General features: G+C 35.7%; 1 protein-coding gene across 1 annotated transcript in view; it reads right to left on the bottom strand.

The window, feature by feature from the left end:
* Positions 1-6543: 6543 nt before the first annotated feature.
* LOC136826686 (beta-1,3-galactosyltransferase 2-like) overlaps positions 6544-14261 on the bottom strand; it is a 37414-nt gene continuing 29696 nt past the window's right edge. The window contains exons 4-6 of the mRNA XM_067084057.1: positions 11447-11673; positions 10529-10627; positions 6544-8760 (exon numbers count right to left, since the gene is read on the bottom strand). Of these exons, the coding sequence (XP_066940158.1) occupies positions 8430-8760; positions 10529-10627; positions 11447-11673 (657 nt within the window). The 3' untranslated portion in view covers positions 6544-8429. The remainder of the gene's footprint in view (positions 8761-10528; positions 10628-11446; positions 11674-14261) is intronic.

Genomic DNA, 14261 nt, shown 5'->3' on the forward strand with positions numbered 1-14261 from the left:
AGCCACTTGACTATAACACTTTAAGTTGATATAAGTTATTTCCATGAATTTTTTTCTTTTTTTCTTTTTTCCGATTCAGCCAGGGGATACTGAGACTTAGGTGTCCAAGCAGAATAATCAGAATAATGATTTTTCAGTCTTTAGCAAAGTGAAATCAAATAGGAACGATCTTGAATATTTAAACATCTTATTTGAAACTCATAGTAGATTTACCTTAAGTAAAGCAAAACGTTTTTACCTTAGGTGAAACTACGTAATCTTAACTTTTGATTCCAAGTTGTGAATGAATTCGTCAGCAAAGTTAATTTCAGGAGGAAAAGGTTAACGCACTGGGACAAGAAAGGGAGGTTTGTTACTTACATACTTACTTACAAAGGGGCGGAAAGAGAAAGAACCTTAAAGCTGTTGACATCTGGCTTTTAAATATCGGATCAAGGGCGTCCCGACGACCTGTCAGTGTGATGTACGCCCTAACATGAAGCTCATCAGCATGGAGACAGGTACGGGAGAGTTCAGTAACATTCTTATGTAGATTATGTTGCCGTTTCTTTCCCAGATGACAGCAGAAATGCGTGTTGGGAATTATCAGATGTTCGGTATCATAATCTGGAAACACGTGAATAAAGTTGTGAATAAATGATGTATGAGACAAACGAAAGGAAAATATAATTAAAGAACGCAAGGTAAATAAAATTTATAAAAGAATACGACAAAATAAGGAAAGGATGGATGTAAAAATATTTCAAGTACAAAAGGCAGGAATATTTCTAAAGCATCATTATCAGTATGTAAAACACCCCCTCTCTCTCTCTCTCTCTCTCTCTCTCTCTCTCTCTCTGATATCATCAGTAGATCCTAAAAACGAAAAAGAATAACATAAGAATGGAGAGATTTGGCATTAGATAATAGTTGTGGATTTCTCTATCGAAAGGGAGTGATATTTTCCACTGACATTTTGTCCCGAGCTGTTTTCCAACTGGAAATCATAATTAAAAATGTGGAAAGGGCATATGGACAACCCGGATAGATAATAAAAAAAAAATATGTATGCATACAATGGACTTTCACATTCCTACAGAAGCAGTAAACTGGGCTCTCCCGAGGCACAGTTTCAATTTCACTTTGAGAAACTGGGATGCTCTCTTGGTCTTCGCTGTTGTTTTGTTTATTTCATTGCAGACATTAAGTTCTCTTTTGCGCCTGCGACTATTTTGTAGCATTTTCCTTTTACCTAAGACTTGCACCATTTGGGACTTTTTTCTTTTGACCCGATTTTTGTACCGAAATTCTCATACTCTAGATTTTAAATCCCAAGGGTTTTACTGATTCTCTTGAATCGTTTTCTCCTGGGAGAGAGAGAGAGAGAGAGAGAGAGAGAGAGAGAGAGAGAGAGAGAGAGAGAGAGAGAGAGAGAGAGAGAGAGAGGGGGTTTACATATTGATAATGATACTTTTTAAATAATATTCCTGCCTTTTGTACTTGAAATATTTTTACAGTCTCTCTATCACTCCTTGAGAGAGAGAGAGAGAGAGAGAGAGAGAGAGAGAGAGAGAGAGAGAGAGAGAGAGAGAGAGAGATGGCTAAATATATCTTATTCCTCACTTAAATCGAAAGATTTCAATTATAAAAGGGATGTATGCAAAATATACAATAATGATTTAAGCATTCAAGTTCTTGCATACATTGACAAAGAATCAATCCAAGTGAACATGAAGTTTTTTCAAAGAGAAATTCCCTGATGATGGCAGTATTTGGTGAAAAACGAAAATGTAAAGCAATTTTCACGAATTTCACCAAAACCACCAATTTCCCCAGTTTCCTGCCAGCTATCTGCAGCCTCACCCATCACGACCGTGACCTCCACTGCCATTCTCTCAAGGAGTGATACAAAGACTGTAAAAACTATTTGAAGTGCAGAAGGCAGAATATTTCTAAAGCATCATTACCAATATGTAAAACACCTCTCTCTCTCTCTCAAGGAGTGATAGAGAGACTGTAAAAATATTTCGAGTACAAAAAGCTGGAATATTTCTAAAGCATCATTATCAATATGTAAAACACCTCTCTCTCTCTCTCTCTCAAGGAGTGACAGAGAGACTGTAAAAATATTCCAAGTACAGAAGGCAGGAGTATTTCTAAACCATAATTATGAATATGTAAAACACCTCTCTCTCTCTCTCTCAAGGAGTGATAGAGAGAGACTGTAAAAAGTATTTTAAGTACAAAAGGCAGGAACATTTCTAAAGCATCATTATCAAAATGCAAAATACCTCCCTCTCTCTCTCTCTCTCTCAAGGAGTGACAGAGAGACTGTAAAGATATTTCAAGTCCAAAAGGCAGGAGCATTTCTAAAGCATCATTATCAAAATGAAAAACACCTCTCTCTCTCTCTCTCTCTCCAGCCATCTTCTGTCTGTCTGTCTGTCTGTCTGTCTCTGTCTCTGTCTCTCTCTCTCTCTCTCTCTCTCTCTCTCTCTCTCTCTCTCTCTCTCTCTCCTGTAAGATAATGTGATCTTCCAGGAAAGCACAGAACAATTTCACTTTGAGTTCACACGAAACCGTAAACGCCAAAGATTTATTCTCTTTTTATTTCAAATTTTGCTCTGATGGAGACGTCAAAATGTGTGTGGGGAGAGAGAGAGAGGAGAGAGAGAGAGAGAGAGAGAGAGAGAGAGAGAGAGAGAGAGAGAGAGAAGGCAGTGTGATTTTCGGTGTTCTCAATTCTGTAAACTTAATTACAAGTCTCTTTCGACGTCATTATCCAGGAGGACTAGATCTTCACTTCTTTGAGTTCGGCGATTAATTATTAGAATTATATATATTATATATATATTATATATATATATATATATATATATATATATATATATATATATATATATATATATATATATATATATATATATATATATATGAGAATCTGACTCTCAAAAATAATTTCTAGCCACGATTTGTTTTTGTATTTTTCTGGAAAAAGATCTATGTACATTCATCGGTAACTTATTGGAGTAAGCTTTTTGTCGCTGGACAAAATTTCTACAAATCCGGAACCAGAAGTTCCGGTATAGATAAGTCAAGGAAATTGTTTTACTGAGAAACAAATCCGATTTATTTAAAGACTAGATTGCTTGCCGGGAACTGTTCTGCATAAATGGCCAACATGAAAGTAATTTTGAACTTGGAAGAAAATCCTTCTTTGTGGCGGAATCATGAAAGTAGTTATCTCGGTCTCAACTTGCTCTGGTTCGAATCCCACCCGGAAAGTGGAATGTCTCCATCCATTTCCTTTCGAACATAAAGACTGTCATTTGAAAGCGGATCAAGAAATATTAGGAAGTTAAGATGCTTACAGTTTTATTTTTTGACCAGTAGAAATTATCATCTCCTTACAGCCCCGAGACTGGGTGAAGCTTTCCACTAAAAACTTCTTCTTCCTACGTAAGACTTGGATGACGTCACAGAGAAGCCTTAGTACCGACCATCGCTATTATCCGACGATATCCTTTGTACTTGACGAAGTGAAGAAGGATGTTTCCTTCTTGGAAGATGAATGTGTCCTTCTTGGTCCTCTCAGTGACTTGCTCCAGGCAAGCTTTAGATGTACATTAGTATTTACGTTACTCATTTGTCGTTCTCTCCGGCCTACCCCTTTTTAAAGGATTTTTTCTTACGAAGCCATTGAGGATGTAGAGATACATTCTGATTTATCCATATTTGTGCGTTATCTATTCGTCCTGCTTTTAGAATTCGTTATTTAATCTTATCTTTTAAGGACATTCTGTTCTCTCTAACTTGCTTTGCACTTCTAAGATCTTCCATACTGTTTCCATACCTTGACTAGTACTAATGATAATAATCTCGTGGTGTGATCGGTTGTATTCTTACCTAACGAGTGAAGAGACTCAGGTTCCATTCCTGAGTAAGGACCAGCGGATAGGTCATACTCCACTAAAACCTAAGCAGTGACGAATGAGGTGACCACAACCAGTTAAAAAGGGCATGGGACTAGCAATCTCATTAGTTATGACTACCTGAGCAAAAGGCGTATGGTGAAAAATAATGATAAATATAAGCGTGATTTATCCTTGACAGGTAGAAAGGAAAGCGAAGACTCCTTAGCAAAATAATCAAAGTGTTAAACTCGTTAGCTGATGGAGTGTCAGCGTTCTGGTTTCAACACAAGAAATGTACTGGACATTTCCAGTGTCATACACACACACAGCGTAAATCAGGTCATTCCTGCTATTTGTGGTTTAATTTTGTATTAGGTCAAAGTTGAATAATTTCATAATAAACAACTATTATATGTAGTCTGTTTTACTTTTATTGATCACCAAGCATAAGAAGTCTTTTCATCAGCGTGAGCTAAACGTTTGCCGTTTTGTTCCCAGTTTTATTAGTTTTCTGTAAAAGAAAACTATTGAGATGGCTATCCGTCTGTCCGTCCGCACTTTTTCTGTCCGCCCTCAGGTCTTAAAAATTACTCAGGCTAGAGGGCTGCAAATTACTGTGATGATCATCCACCCTCCAATCATCAAACATATCTAATTGCAGCCCGCCAGCCTCGGTACTTTCTATTTTACTTAGGTTAAAGTTAACCATAATCGTGCATCTGGCACCGCTATAGGTGCCAACAACACAGGCCACCACCGGACCGTGACTGAAAGTTTCATGGGCCGCGGCTGAGAGTTTCATGGGGTGTGGCTGAGAGTTCCATACAGCGTTACACTCATTACAGAAAACTCGATTGCGCCGAAGAAACTTCTACATATTTTTAGTTTTCTGTAAAAGAACACTATTGTGCCAGCTTTGTCTGTCTATCTGCACTTTTTCTGTCCGCCCTCAGATCTTGAAAACTACTGAGGCTGGATGGCTGTAAATTGGTATGTTGATCATCCACCCACCAGTCATCAAACATAACAAATTGCAGCCCTCTAGCCTTAGTAGTTATTTTAGTTAAGGCTAAAGTTAACCATAATCGTGCTTCTGGCAACGATATGGGATAGGCCACCACCGGGCCGTGGTTAAAGTTTCATGGACCGCGGCTCATACAGTATTATACCGAGACCACCGAAAGATAGATTCATTTTCGGTGCCTTGATTACACGCTGCAGCGGCTGTAAAGAAAACTCGAGTGCGCTGAAGAAACTTCGGCGCATTTTTTACTTGTTTACTTGTTATTAATGGTCCCTTATTTCCGGCGCTTACTGAACAGAATCAACAGCAGCTAGAAGGTTTCTTTGCATCTCTTCTACAGTTACAATTTCTGTTCCTGCTCCACTGATCTCAAGGAGCGAGTCCCTCCACCTCTCAGCTGGCTCTGTAACACCCACCAACCTACCCACCTCTTCGCTTGTCGGAACTCTTTTCGAGCTTTCATTTTCCGTGACTTCTATGAACCTTCCGCCTTTCAAGAGGTCGAACCCCACTCTTTTCCCACCTCCTTTCTTTGTCTCGTTTTCTTCAGGTGTCCAAAAGACTGTCTTTTACAATAGGTAAGATTATTTCAGGGCATGGGTCTAGTTTTATTAGGTATGAAAGTCTCTATCCTGACATTCCTTATTCTCAAAACTGTTCTCGTTTAACCCTGCAGGAATACTCTAGATTGTGCACACTGAAATCCGAACTGTCTGCAGTACAGTTTGCGCATATCGAAATCTTAACTGTCCATGTATTATTGTTTGTGTACACCGAAAATCGAACTGTCTATAGAGTATAGTTTGTTTCCATCCAAATCTGAACTGTGTATGTAGTAGTTTTTTGCACATCGAGGTCTGAACCCTCTATATGAGACAGTTTGTGCTATCGATATTTGAGCCTTCTCTATACAGCGCAGACTGTGCACATCAAAATAAAAAAAAAATCTACATAGTACAGTTAGTGCACATTAAAATATGAACTATTTATTCAGTAAAGTCTGTGCACATCAAAATGTGAACCATCTGTACACTACAGTTTGTGCATACTGCATAGTATAGCTGTGCACATTGATATATTGCCTATACAGCACAGTTTTTTGCAGCACTGACACTTGAACTATCCGAAAAGTATGGTTCAAGCTCAACAAAGTATGAACACTAAACCGTCGGCGTGCGCACATCAAATGTGAACATTCTACAGAGAACAGCTTGTATGTATTAAAATCTGAACTGTCTATGGAGTACAGCTGGCAAACAACGTAATTGGAATTGTCTACTCAGTATAGTTTGTGTATTTCTGAAATCTGGTACAACTCCTTTACATCAAACCATCTGTATAGTACAGTTTCTTTGCATCGAAATCTGAACCATCCATGCAGCTTAGGTTTTGCACATTAGACCCTAAAATGTCCACAGAACAGTATGTGCACATTAAAATCTGAAATGCCTCTGCATTCGTTTTGCGTCGTCTATATAGTACAGCCAACTGCTGTAAATTCTTTTTCAACTTTTTTAAAATGTAGTTAATTTCAAAGGCTGAGCTACATAAGTCTAGATACAGAAATTCAAAAAAAAAACAAGAGCAAAGAAAGATGAGGATGACTGAAAAAGGCAAAGCAGTGAAGTAAATGTAAAAAATATATATTTAGTTTACGAACATGGAAAATGGATGAAATTAACGAGTAAAATGAGGAATTATCAAATGGAACCCTTTTTAACTTTCCAGTGGATAAAGAACTTTCAGAGCTTTAGGAGGTATCAACCGCCTGGAAAGTAGAACAGAGTAATGGAGGGTTTGTCTTGAATTTGTACATAGAACAGAGCTTTTGAATGTATGCCTCTAAATCCTAAAACACACAATAATTTTCCATCTTATAAAGAGAACCAATGATTATCGTTATGCTCCTAAGCAAAGTTCTGGATTGGGGAAGCTGCATGTCTGGTAATATTTTAGTAGACTTTGCTTGCTAGAAGAAATTTTTCACGGCTATCATGTTCTCAACTCCTGTGCATTATTATGATTTAATGTAAAAGGATTCCTTGCTTGGGCACGTAATGTAAAAATGTTACTGAGGTCCGGCATACAAAAACATTCCTCAGGGTGGACAGAAATCAAATTATAGAATCACTTTTGTGATTGAGTAGGAATGCTTTAAAAAGCATTGTAAAAGTTAGTTTTCACTCAGAATTAATGTAGAAGAAAAGCACTGTTGTTGCTGGGTATGCCTCGGATTTAATGTGTAAACATTGCTGTCGTTGGTTTTGATTGTGATATATTTTGAAAATATTCCTGAGCTGGTGCATAGCTCAAACTTTATGTAAAATAATGTTTGAGATAAGGGAAGAATTGTTGAATGGAATACATTGCAAAAGTTAGGTTTGACTGATTTCAAGTAAAAAAAAAAAAATTATTTTTTAATGGGTATGGCTCAGATTTCATGTAAAATAACTGTTTTGGTAAGTGAAGCCTAAACAAAATGGAAAAGCATTGTCTAAGCTGGCTTTGGGTCTTGGTTTAATGTTAAAAAGAACAATAATTGCTGTTCCTAGATATGGCTGATTTGTCGTGAAAATATTGCTGGTTGGGTATGGATAATTTCAAGTGAAAACATTGCTGAGGCTGGGTAAGGCTGCTTTGATGTGGAAACAGTTCTGAGGTGGGTATGACTACTTTGTCTAAAAACATGTCAGCGTTTTGATGACCTAGATTAATATAGAGACATTGTTGTGATCATGAATTACCTAACTTGATAAAAATTCTGAGTTTGGATATAATTTCCACATTTTGGTCTTCTAAATTATCTGAATTGGTATTGTCTATCAGGTTATATATAACAATTGAATATTTTTCAGGGAAAGCTACTTGTTTAATTTTGTTAGTCTCAGTCCTTATGGGTCCCGGCAACACCCATAAGATTATTACAATTTCACTTGAAATGGCGTAAGTGAGTTGTATATTTTCAGTAAGATGCATATTTGCCATAATTTCCTGTTCTTTAATGTTTGATCAGTCCCATAATTCATAAACTATGTAGAAAAGTGTAAATTCTAGTCCTACTATGCCATGATCCCTATATCTATCATGCAAGACAATGTACCATCAAATGAAATTCACTAATTATTTTTTGCGTAAATGATAATTTTCAAGAATTTTATTCCAAAGGACATGACTGTATCCTTTAACTTCTTCTACGTCAGATATAAACAAAGATTTTCCATTCCAGTGATAGGGTCTCAGTTGCCAAAACTTCGATGGAAATGATCTCCTTCTGAGACTTACGTAACGTGGATTATGACCTTTTGCCAAAATGCCAGTGTAATAGACGTCCTCCATGAGAAACGGGTGCGTTTTATTGGCTGATTCAAAAATCTTGCGAGCCAGTGGGCTACTGATGACGTAAGCTGGTCCGTTGCAGTAGGCCGGATAGTAATCGCTAGGATAAAGGGTCTTTGGGATGATCCACTTAACAATACACTCGTCTTCAGACCTACAAACTTTTAGATCTTTGTTCATCCTACAGACGAATGCATTTCTAAGGATCTTCCATTCGAAATATGGTGAAGATAGTCCTTTAGAGCGAACGAATTAACAAATACGTCCTCGTCACTCTTCAAGATCCAGCTTGCATTAGGGCAGAAATTTTCTGTCCAGTGTAAGATAGACAGAGTCTTCAGAGTGAGATTTAGGTAGGAGTCGACGAATTCTACCTGAATTATGTCATGGAAATCCATCGACTCCTTGTTGATGATTTCTTGCAACTGACCAGAAGGGGGAAGGCCAACGAGAAACAAGGTCGTCATCAGCGAGATATTTTGATGCTTTGGACTGGCCCATAATTCCCTGTTGAAGAAAATTTTGTGGAAAAGAATTACACAACATCTATTGGTATCAGGTATGTTATTCCATCTGAAGAAAATTTTGTGGAGCAGAATTACACATCTATTGGTATCAGGTATGTTATTCCACCTGAAGAAAATTGCGTGGAAATGAATTACACAACATCTATTGGTATCAGGTATGTTATTCCATCTGAAGAAAATTTCGTGGAAATGAATTACACAACATCTATTGGTATCAGGTATGTTATTCCACCTGAAGAAAATTTTGTGGAAAAGAATTACACAACATCTATTGGTATCGGGTAAGTTATTCTACCCACTGACTCCATTCAATTTGATACAGTCTCTACCTGAAAACCAAACACTACAAAGAGGCAAAGAAGCAGAAGATTTTCTTTTGAAGAGTACAGTCTCACTCTCATCCTGGCGAATCGGATCCCAACTTTACCACAGCTATCGAAGTCAGATGCTATACTACAGCCAAATTAACCCACCCTTACTGTGTTGATATAAAAACCAGTAATATTCCTTCATTTCAGCCAGGAGGAAACACTTTCCACTATAATTACAGGCCTTCTGGTTCTCTGTAAAGTTATTGAAAAGTTCCTATCTATGACATTATTCAAGAACCTTGAACCTAGACTCTTGCTTCCTTACAACCAGCATGCCTATATAAAACAAAAGAGGTAAATCTGATGCTCTTTGAGATCTAACCAGTTACATCCAAAATAATCAGGTCCTTGGCGTGAGCATTGACTTGATTTTAGTTACCTTTGACTTTGCTACCTTCAAGTCTCTCAATCAAGCTTGTATGTTAAGTTTCAAAATCTATGTTCTTTATCCCATTCACAGTTTTTTAAATGACAGGCAACAGGAATTAATGTCTGGTATTTCAGAGGGTCTAGACCTAGCTGACTTCTTGGACCTTTGAAGTTTTCAGTGTTCACTGTTGACAAGGGTTTTGTTCTAGAAAATATGATAATTCAGTATTCAGATGATGCTACTTCGCGATATGTGGGGTGAAGTTGCGGCCAGTGGTACATTGGTTAAGGTACTGCTGAAGCCCGGGAACTGACATGAACACCCACACTCAACGCCTCTGAGCCTAGGAATGCGAAACGAATGAAAAATACTTGTATGGCTCATGAACAACGGATTTCCGTGATGAGACCAGGATCTTGAAAAGATACCAAGAGCTAATCAAGTGACTAACACTAAATTCAGCCTTAGGGAAATTTATTTGTACTTGTATGCAGTTCACGAGTCCATTTAGACCCAACAGACTGAAAAATACCTATTTGGTAAGAATGGTTTCCGGTCAGACAATTTAACAGCGCTTGCTTAGAACACTGCGGCCTCTTTTGCTTGTCAGTTAAATGAATCTTTCTGGAGTTCAGAGATTTCTCTGGGTAGGGATGAACAGTGGAAATAAATGAAATACTCCACCTCAAGTACAAGGGAATTAAAAGATATTTCAGCTAGGTGCATACAAGAAATAATTTTCTCTTTAAAGCGTTATATGTATTTTGATCTATGTGTCGGATAATTTGTCAAAACTATGAACCCAGATGGCTTTCTTCATCGGATGCCAGATTATTATTATTTATTATTATTATTATTATTATTATTATTATTATTATTATTATTATTATTATTATATTATTATTATTATTATTATTATTATCATTATTATTATTAACTGTAGTACTAGTACTAGTAGTAATATAATTATTACTGATGCTAATTCTACGACGATAATATTTACCTACCTAATCATCTTTCGACTGGAGACACTAGAGGGAGCTATTGGCACTATGTTGATAATCTCTGTCATCTCATTACAAGCCTTTTCCTCATTGATTAAATACCTGAAGAATAATTACACAAAATACGAGTTATAATTTTCCTCATAAACGCTTGGATGAAAAAAAAATCACATCAAAATCAACTTATAAAGTCCAGTTCTTAAAAGAATTTTTAAGTCTCAAGTATAGAATAATTTTAAGACTAATCGATGAAGTGTTTATACAATAAATGATGTTTATCTGTACACAAAAATAATCAAGAATAGGTAAACTGCTCAAAGAAATGTGAATCAGAAGTAAGAATAAAAGACGTGAACGAGAAAAAAATCAATTTAAGTTACAAAAATTTGCTTTTTTTAAAATTATGTTTATCTGTATATATGAAATAACCAAGAATGCGTAAATTTCTCAGAGAAATAAGAATAAGAATAAGAAATAAGAATAAGAATAAGAAATAGGAATAAGAAATAAGATAAGAATAAGAAATAAGAATAAGAATGAGAAATAGAAATACGAATAAGAAAGAAGAAACGAGAATAAGAATTACAAATAAAAACAAAAATAAGAAATAAGAATAAGAATTAGATATGAAAATAAAATAATAAGAATAAGAATACGAAGTAAAAATAAAAATAAGACATACGAAATAAGAATACGAATAAGAATAAGAAATAAAAATAAAAATAAGAAACAAGAAATAAGAACAAGAAACAAAAATAAAAACAAGAAATCAGAAACAATAACAAGAAATAAAAATAGGAATACGGACCAAAAATAAGAACTAAGAAATAAGAATAAGAAGTAAAAATAGGAGCAAGAACAAGAGACACGAAGAAGAAGAAAAAAAAAAATCAACCGGGGAGGCGTAGCAGCCCATCTGACCTATACGGAAAACTCTCGGATGTGCTGCTGTTGTTGTCTTCCCAAGCATACACCCGGTTTAGAATCGGGTTTTCGGCGCCCTCTTCTTCCCCTCCTCCTCCTCCTCCTCCTCCTAAGAGACGGGTTTCCGCGGGAGGCTCGGGTCCTCTCTCCTCCGGCGAAGTTAAGTTCCTTTTGTTCGTCTCGTAAAATAATTTCCTCTTCCTGTGGGACTCTCCTGGATACATCTGGAAGAAGAAGAAGGAGAGAGAGAGAGAGAGAGAGTGTGTGTGTGTGTATTGTACTTGTTTTCTTCTATATCTATTTTTCCTGTGATCTTGTTGTTGTTGTTGGTTTTCTTCTGGCTGTTGTTGTTGTTATTATTATTATTATTATTATTATTATTATTATTATTATTATTATTATACAAAAGTAAGAAGACTCTCTCTTATACAATTCATGTTGAATAGAATAACTAGAATGATCCTATTTAACAGGACTTTATTATTATTATTATTATTATTATTATTATTATTATTATTATTATTATTATTTTTATTATTATTATTATTATTATTATTCAGAAGGAATCATAATAACAAGCCCTGTTAAATAGAATGGCTACATCGTTTGAGTTAATTATAACGAAATTAAATAAAATGATGCTGCCATCCTATTGAACAGGACTTGTTAATATTATTATTTTATTATTATTATTATTATTATTATTATTATTATTATTATTATTATCAAACACGCAGAATGAAAGACCACAAACACAAAGCAAGCTTCCAGAGATTAAAACTGATAAACAGAGGGAAGAGGAGGCAAACGAAGATTGACAGATTAATTTATGAAATTTAGGAAGCCAAGCCAAACACTGGAACATTTCCGGCCATTCATCGCTGAAGGCAGTAAAAAAAAAAAAAAAATAAAAAAGAGGGAATTGGGGTCAATGGACAACAAGATAACGAGATCCAGAGAATAAAGGAGATGGAGTACGAGGTGGAACTGAGAGAAAACTCCACAGTTGCACTAAGAAGTAATGGTTAGAGAGGTCGGACAGCAAAATAGAGGCACACGAAGAGAAAAACAGAATATAATAATAATAATAATAATAATAATAATAATAATAATAATAATAATAATAATAATAATAATAATAATAATAATCTTTATTGAGGCTCAGGGCCACATACATAGAATATACAAACACAATACACACAATCTAGGTACATAAGGTAACATGATAAAAATAATTATCGGCAGTGTTCACACAGTTGCTGAAGAAGTAGAAAAAATAGAATTCATAATAATGGTAATGACAGTAATTATATGGGGAATAATAGAAACAAAAGTTAAAAATGATAACAATAAAAAATACAGATTACAGACGATTAACGGATTTGAATTAATGTAGCCAATAACAATATCTATAAAAACACTAATAAATGCAAAGATAATGAATGACAATAATAAATAAATAAGTAAATACAAAACCTACGGCTAGTTTGCAGGAATTTACATACAAGCAAAGGTATTTTTGTAAAGGCTGTTACCCAGCTGAAAGCCTAAGGACATTGGTCATAAAGTCACTAACCAGTGACTTACAAATGAAGATAAATACACAGTTTCCACAAGTATTTCAGCATAAAGTCACAAGCAGTGACTTACAAACGAATATAAATACACAGTTTCCACAAGTATTTCAGCAAAGTAAATAATAAGTAGATGTGCAATATGCAGGTGGAACATCTTGAAGACCCAACTGAATAGCCACATTTGATTCTATGTAATATATCAAAGGCGTGATAAACTATCTTTTAAGGAAAGAAAAAAATACATTCAAGGTTTTATAAAAAAAAAAAAATTCTTACTCTCTTAGCCAAATGTCATATTTCTTTCCAAGTTTTTAGAGAACGAAGGCAAATGCTCAGCAGGTGTTGATGATTTACCACAGACTACAAATTAATTTGATTAATAATTTACTTACTTATCCAGGTGCATGGAGAAATAACTGTCAAAGGAAATAGAGTTGCTTGTCTTATAAAGGCAATAATAATAATAATAAATATATATGCATATACAGTAATATCTATCTATCTATCTATATATATGTATATATGTATATATATACAAATACATATACTGTATGTATGTATGTTTTGTATATTATATAATATATATACACCTATACTAGCTGACCAACCTGGCTCTGGCCGGAAAACTCTGAATGACAACCAATAAACTCTCTCTCTCTCTCTCTCTCTCTTTCCCACTTTCTCCTCCCTGACACCCCCTCTACTCTCTCTCTCTCTCCCTCTCTCTTTCTCCTCCCTAACAACCCCTTCTCTCTCTCTCTCTCTCTCTCTCTCTCTCTCTCTCTCTCTCTCCCTAACAACCCTTTTACTTACTCTCTCTCACACAACTCTACCTCTTTTTCTATTTCTTCTCTAACAACCCCTCTACTCTCCCCCCTCCTCTCTCTCTCTCTCTCTCTCTCTCTCTCTCTCTCTCTCTCTCTCTCTCCCTTTCCTCTTAAGATAGTTGCTTCAATCACAATGCCCAACATTTTTGACATTTTATAATTCATCCCTTCTCACACCACATTCCTATCAGGGCTGAATTTGGACTTAAAGTGCATTGGGAGTGTCACTATTGATCTCAGCGACCTCGAAAACTATGGAATAGATACTAATATACGTAATTTTCGGTTATTTTTACATTTCATCCCCTTCCCATCCCCACCCACTTTGGTGCCCTTTGGTGCTAGTGATGTCTTACCCCCACAGTATTCTTTTCTAGATAGTAAGTCATATGTACACCAAGTTTGGTT

This window comes from Macrobrachium rosenbergii, chromosome 3 (genome assembly GCF_040412425.1).
Source record: "Macrobrachium rosenbergii isolate ZJJX-2024 chromosome 3, ASM4041242v1, whole genome shotgun sequence".
NCBI classification, from domain to species: Eukaryota; Metazoa; Arthropoda; class Malacostraca; order Decapoda; family Palaemonidae; genus Macrobrachium; species Macrobrachium rosenbergii.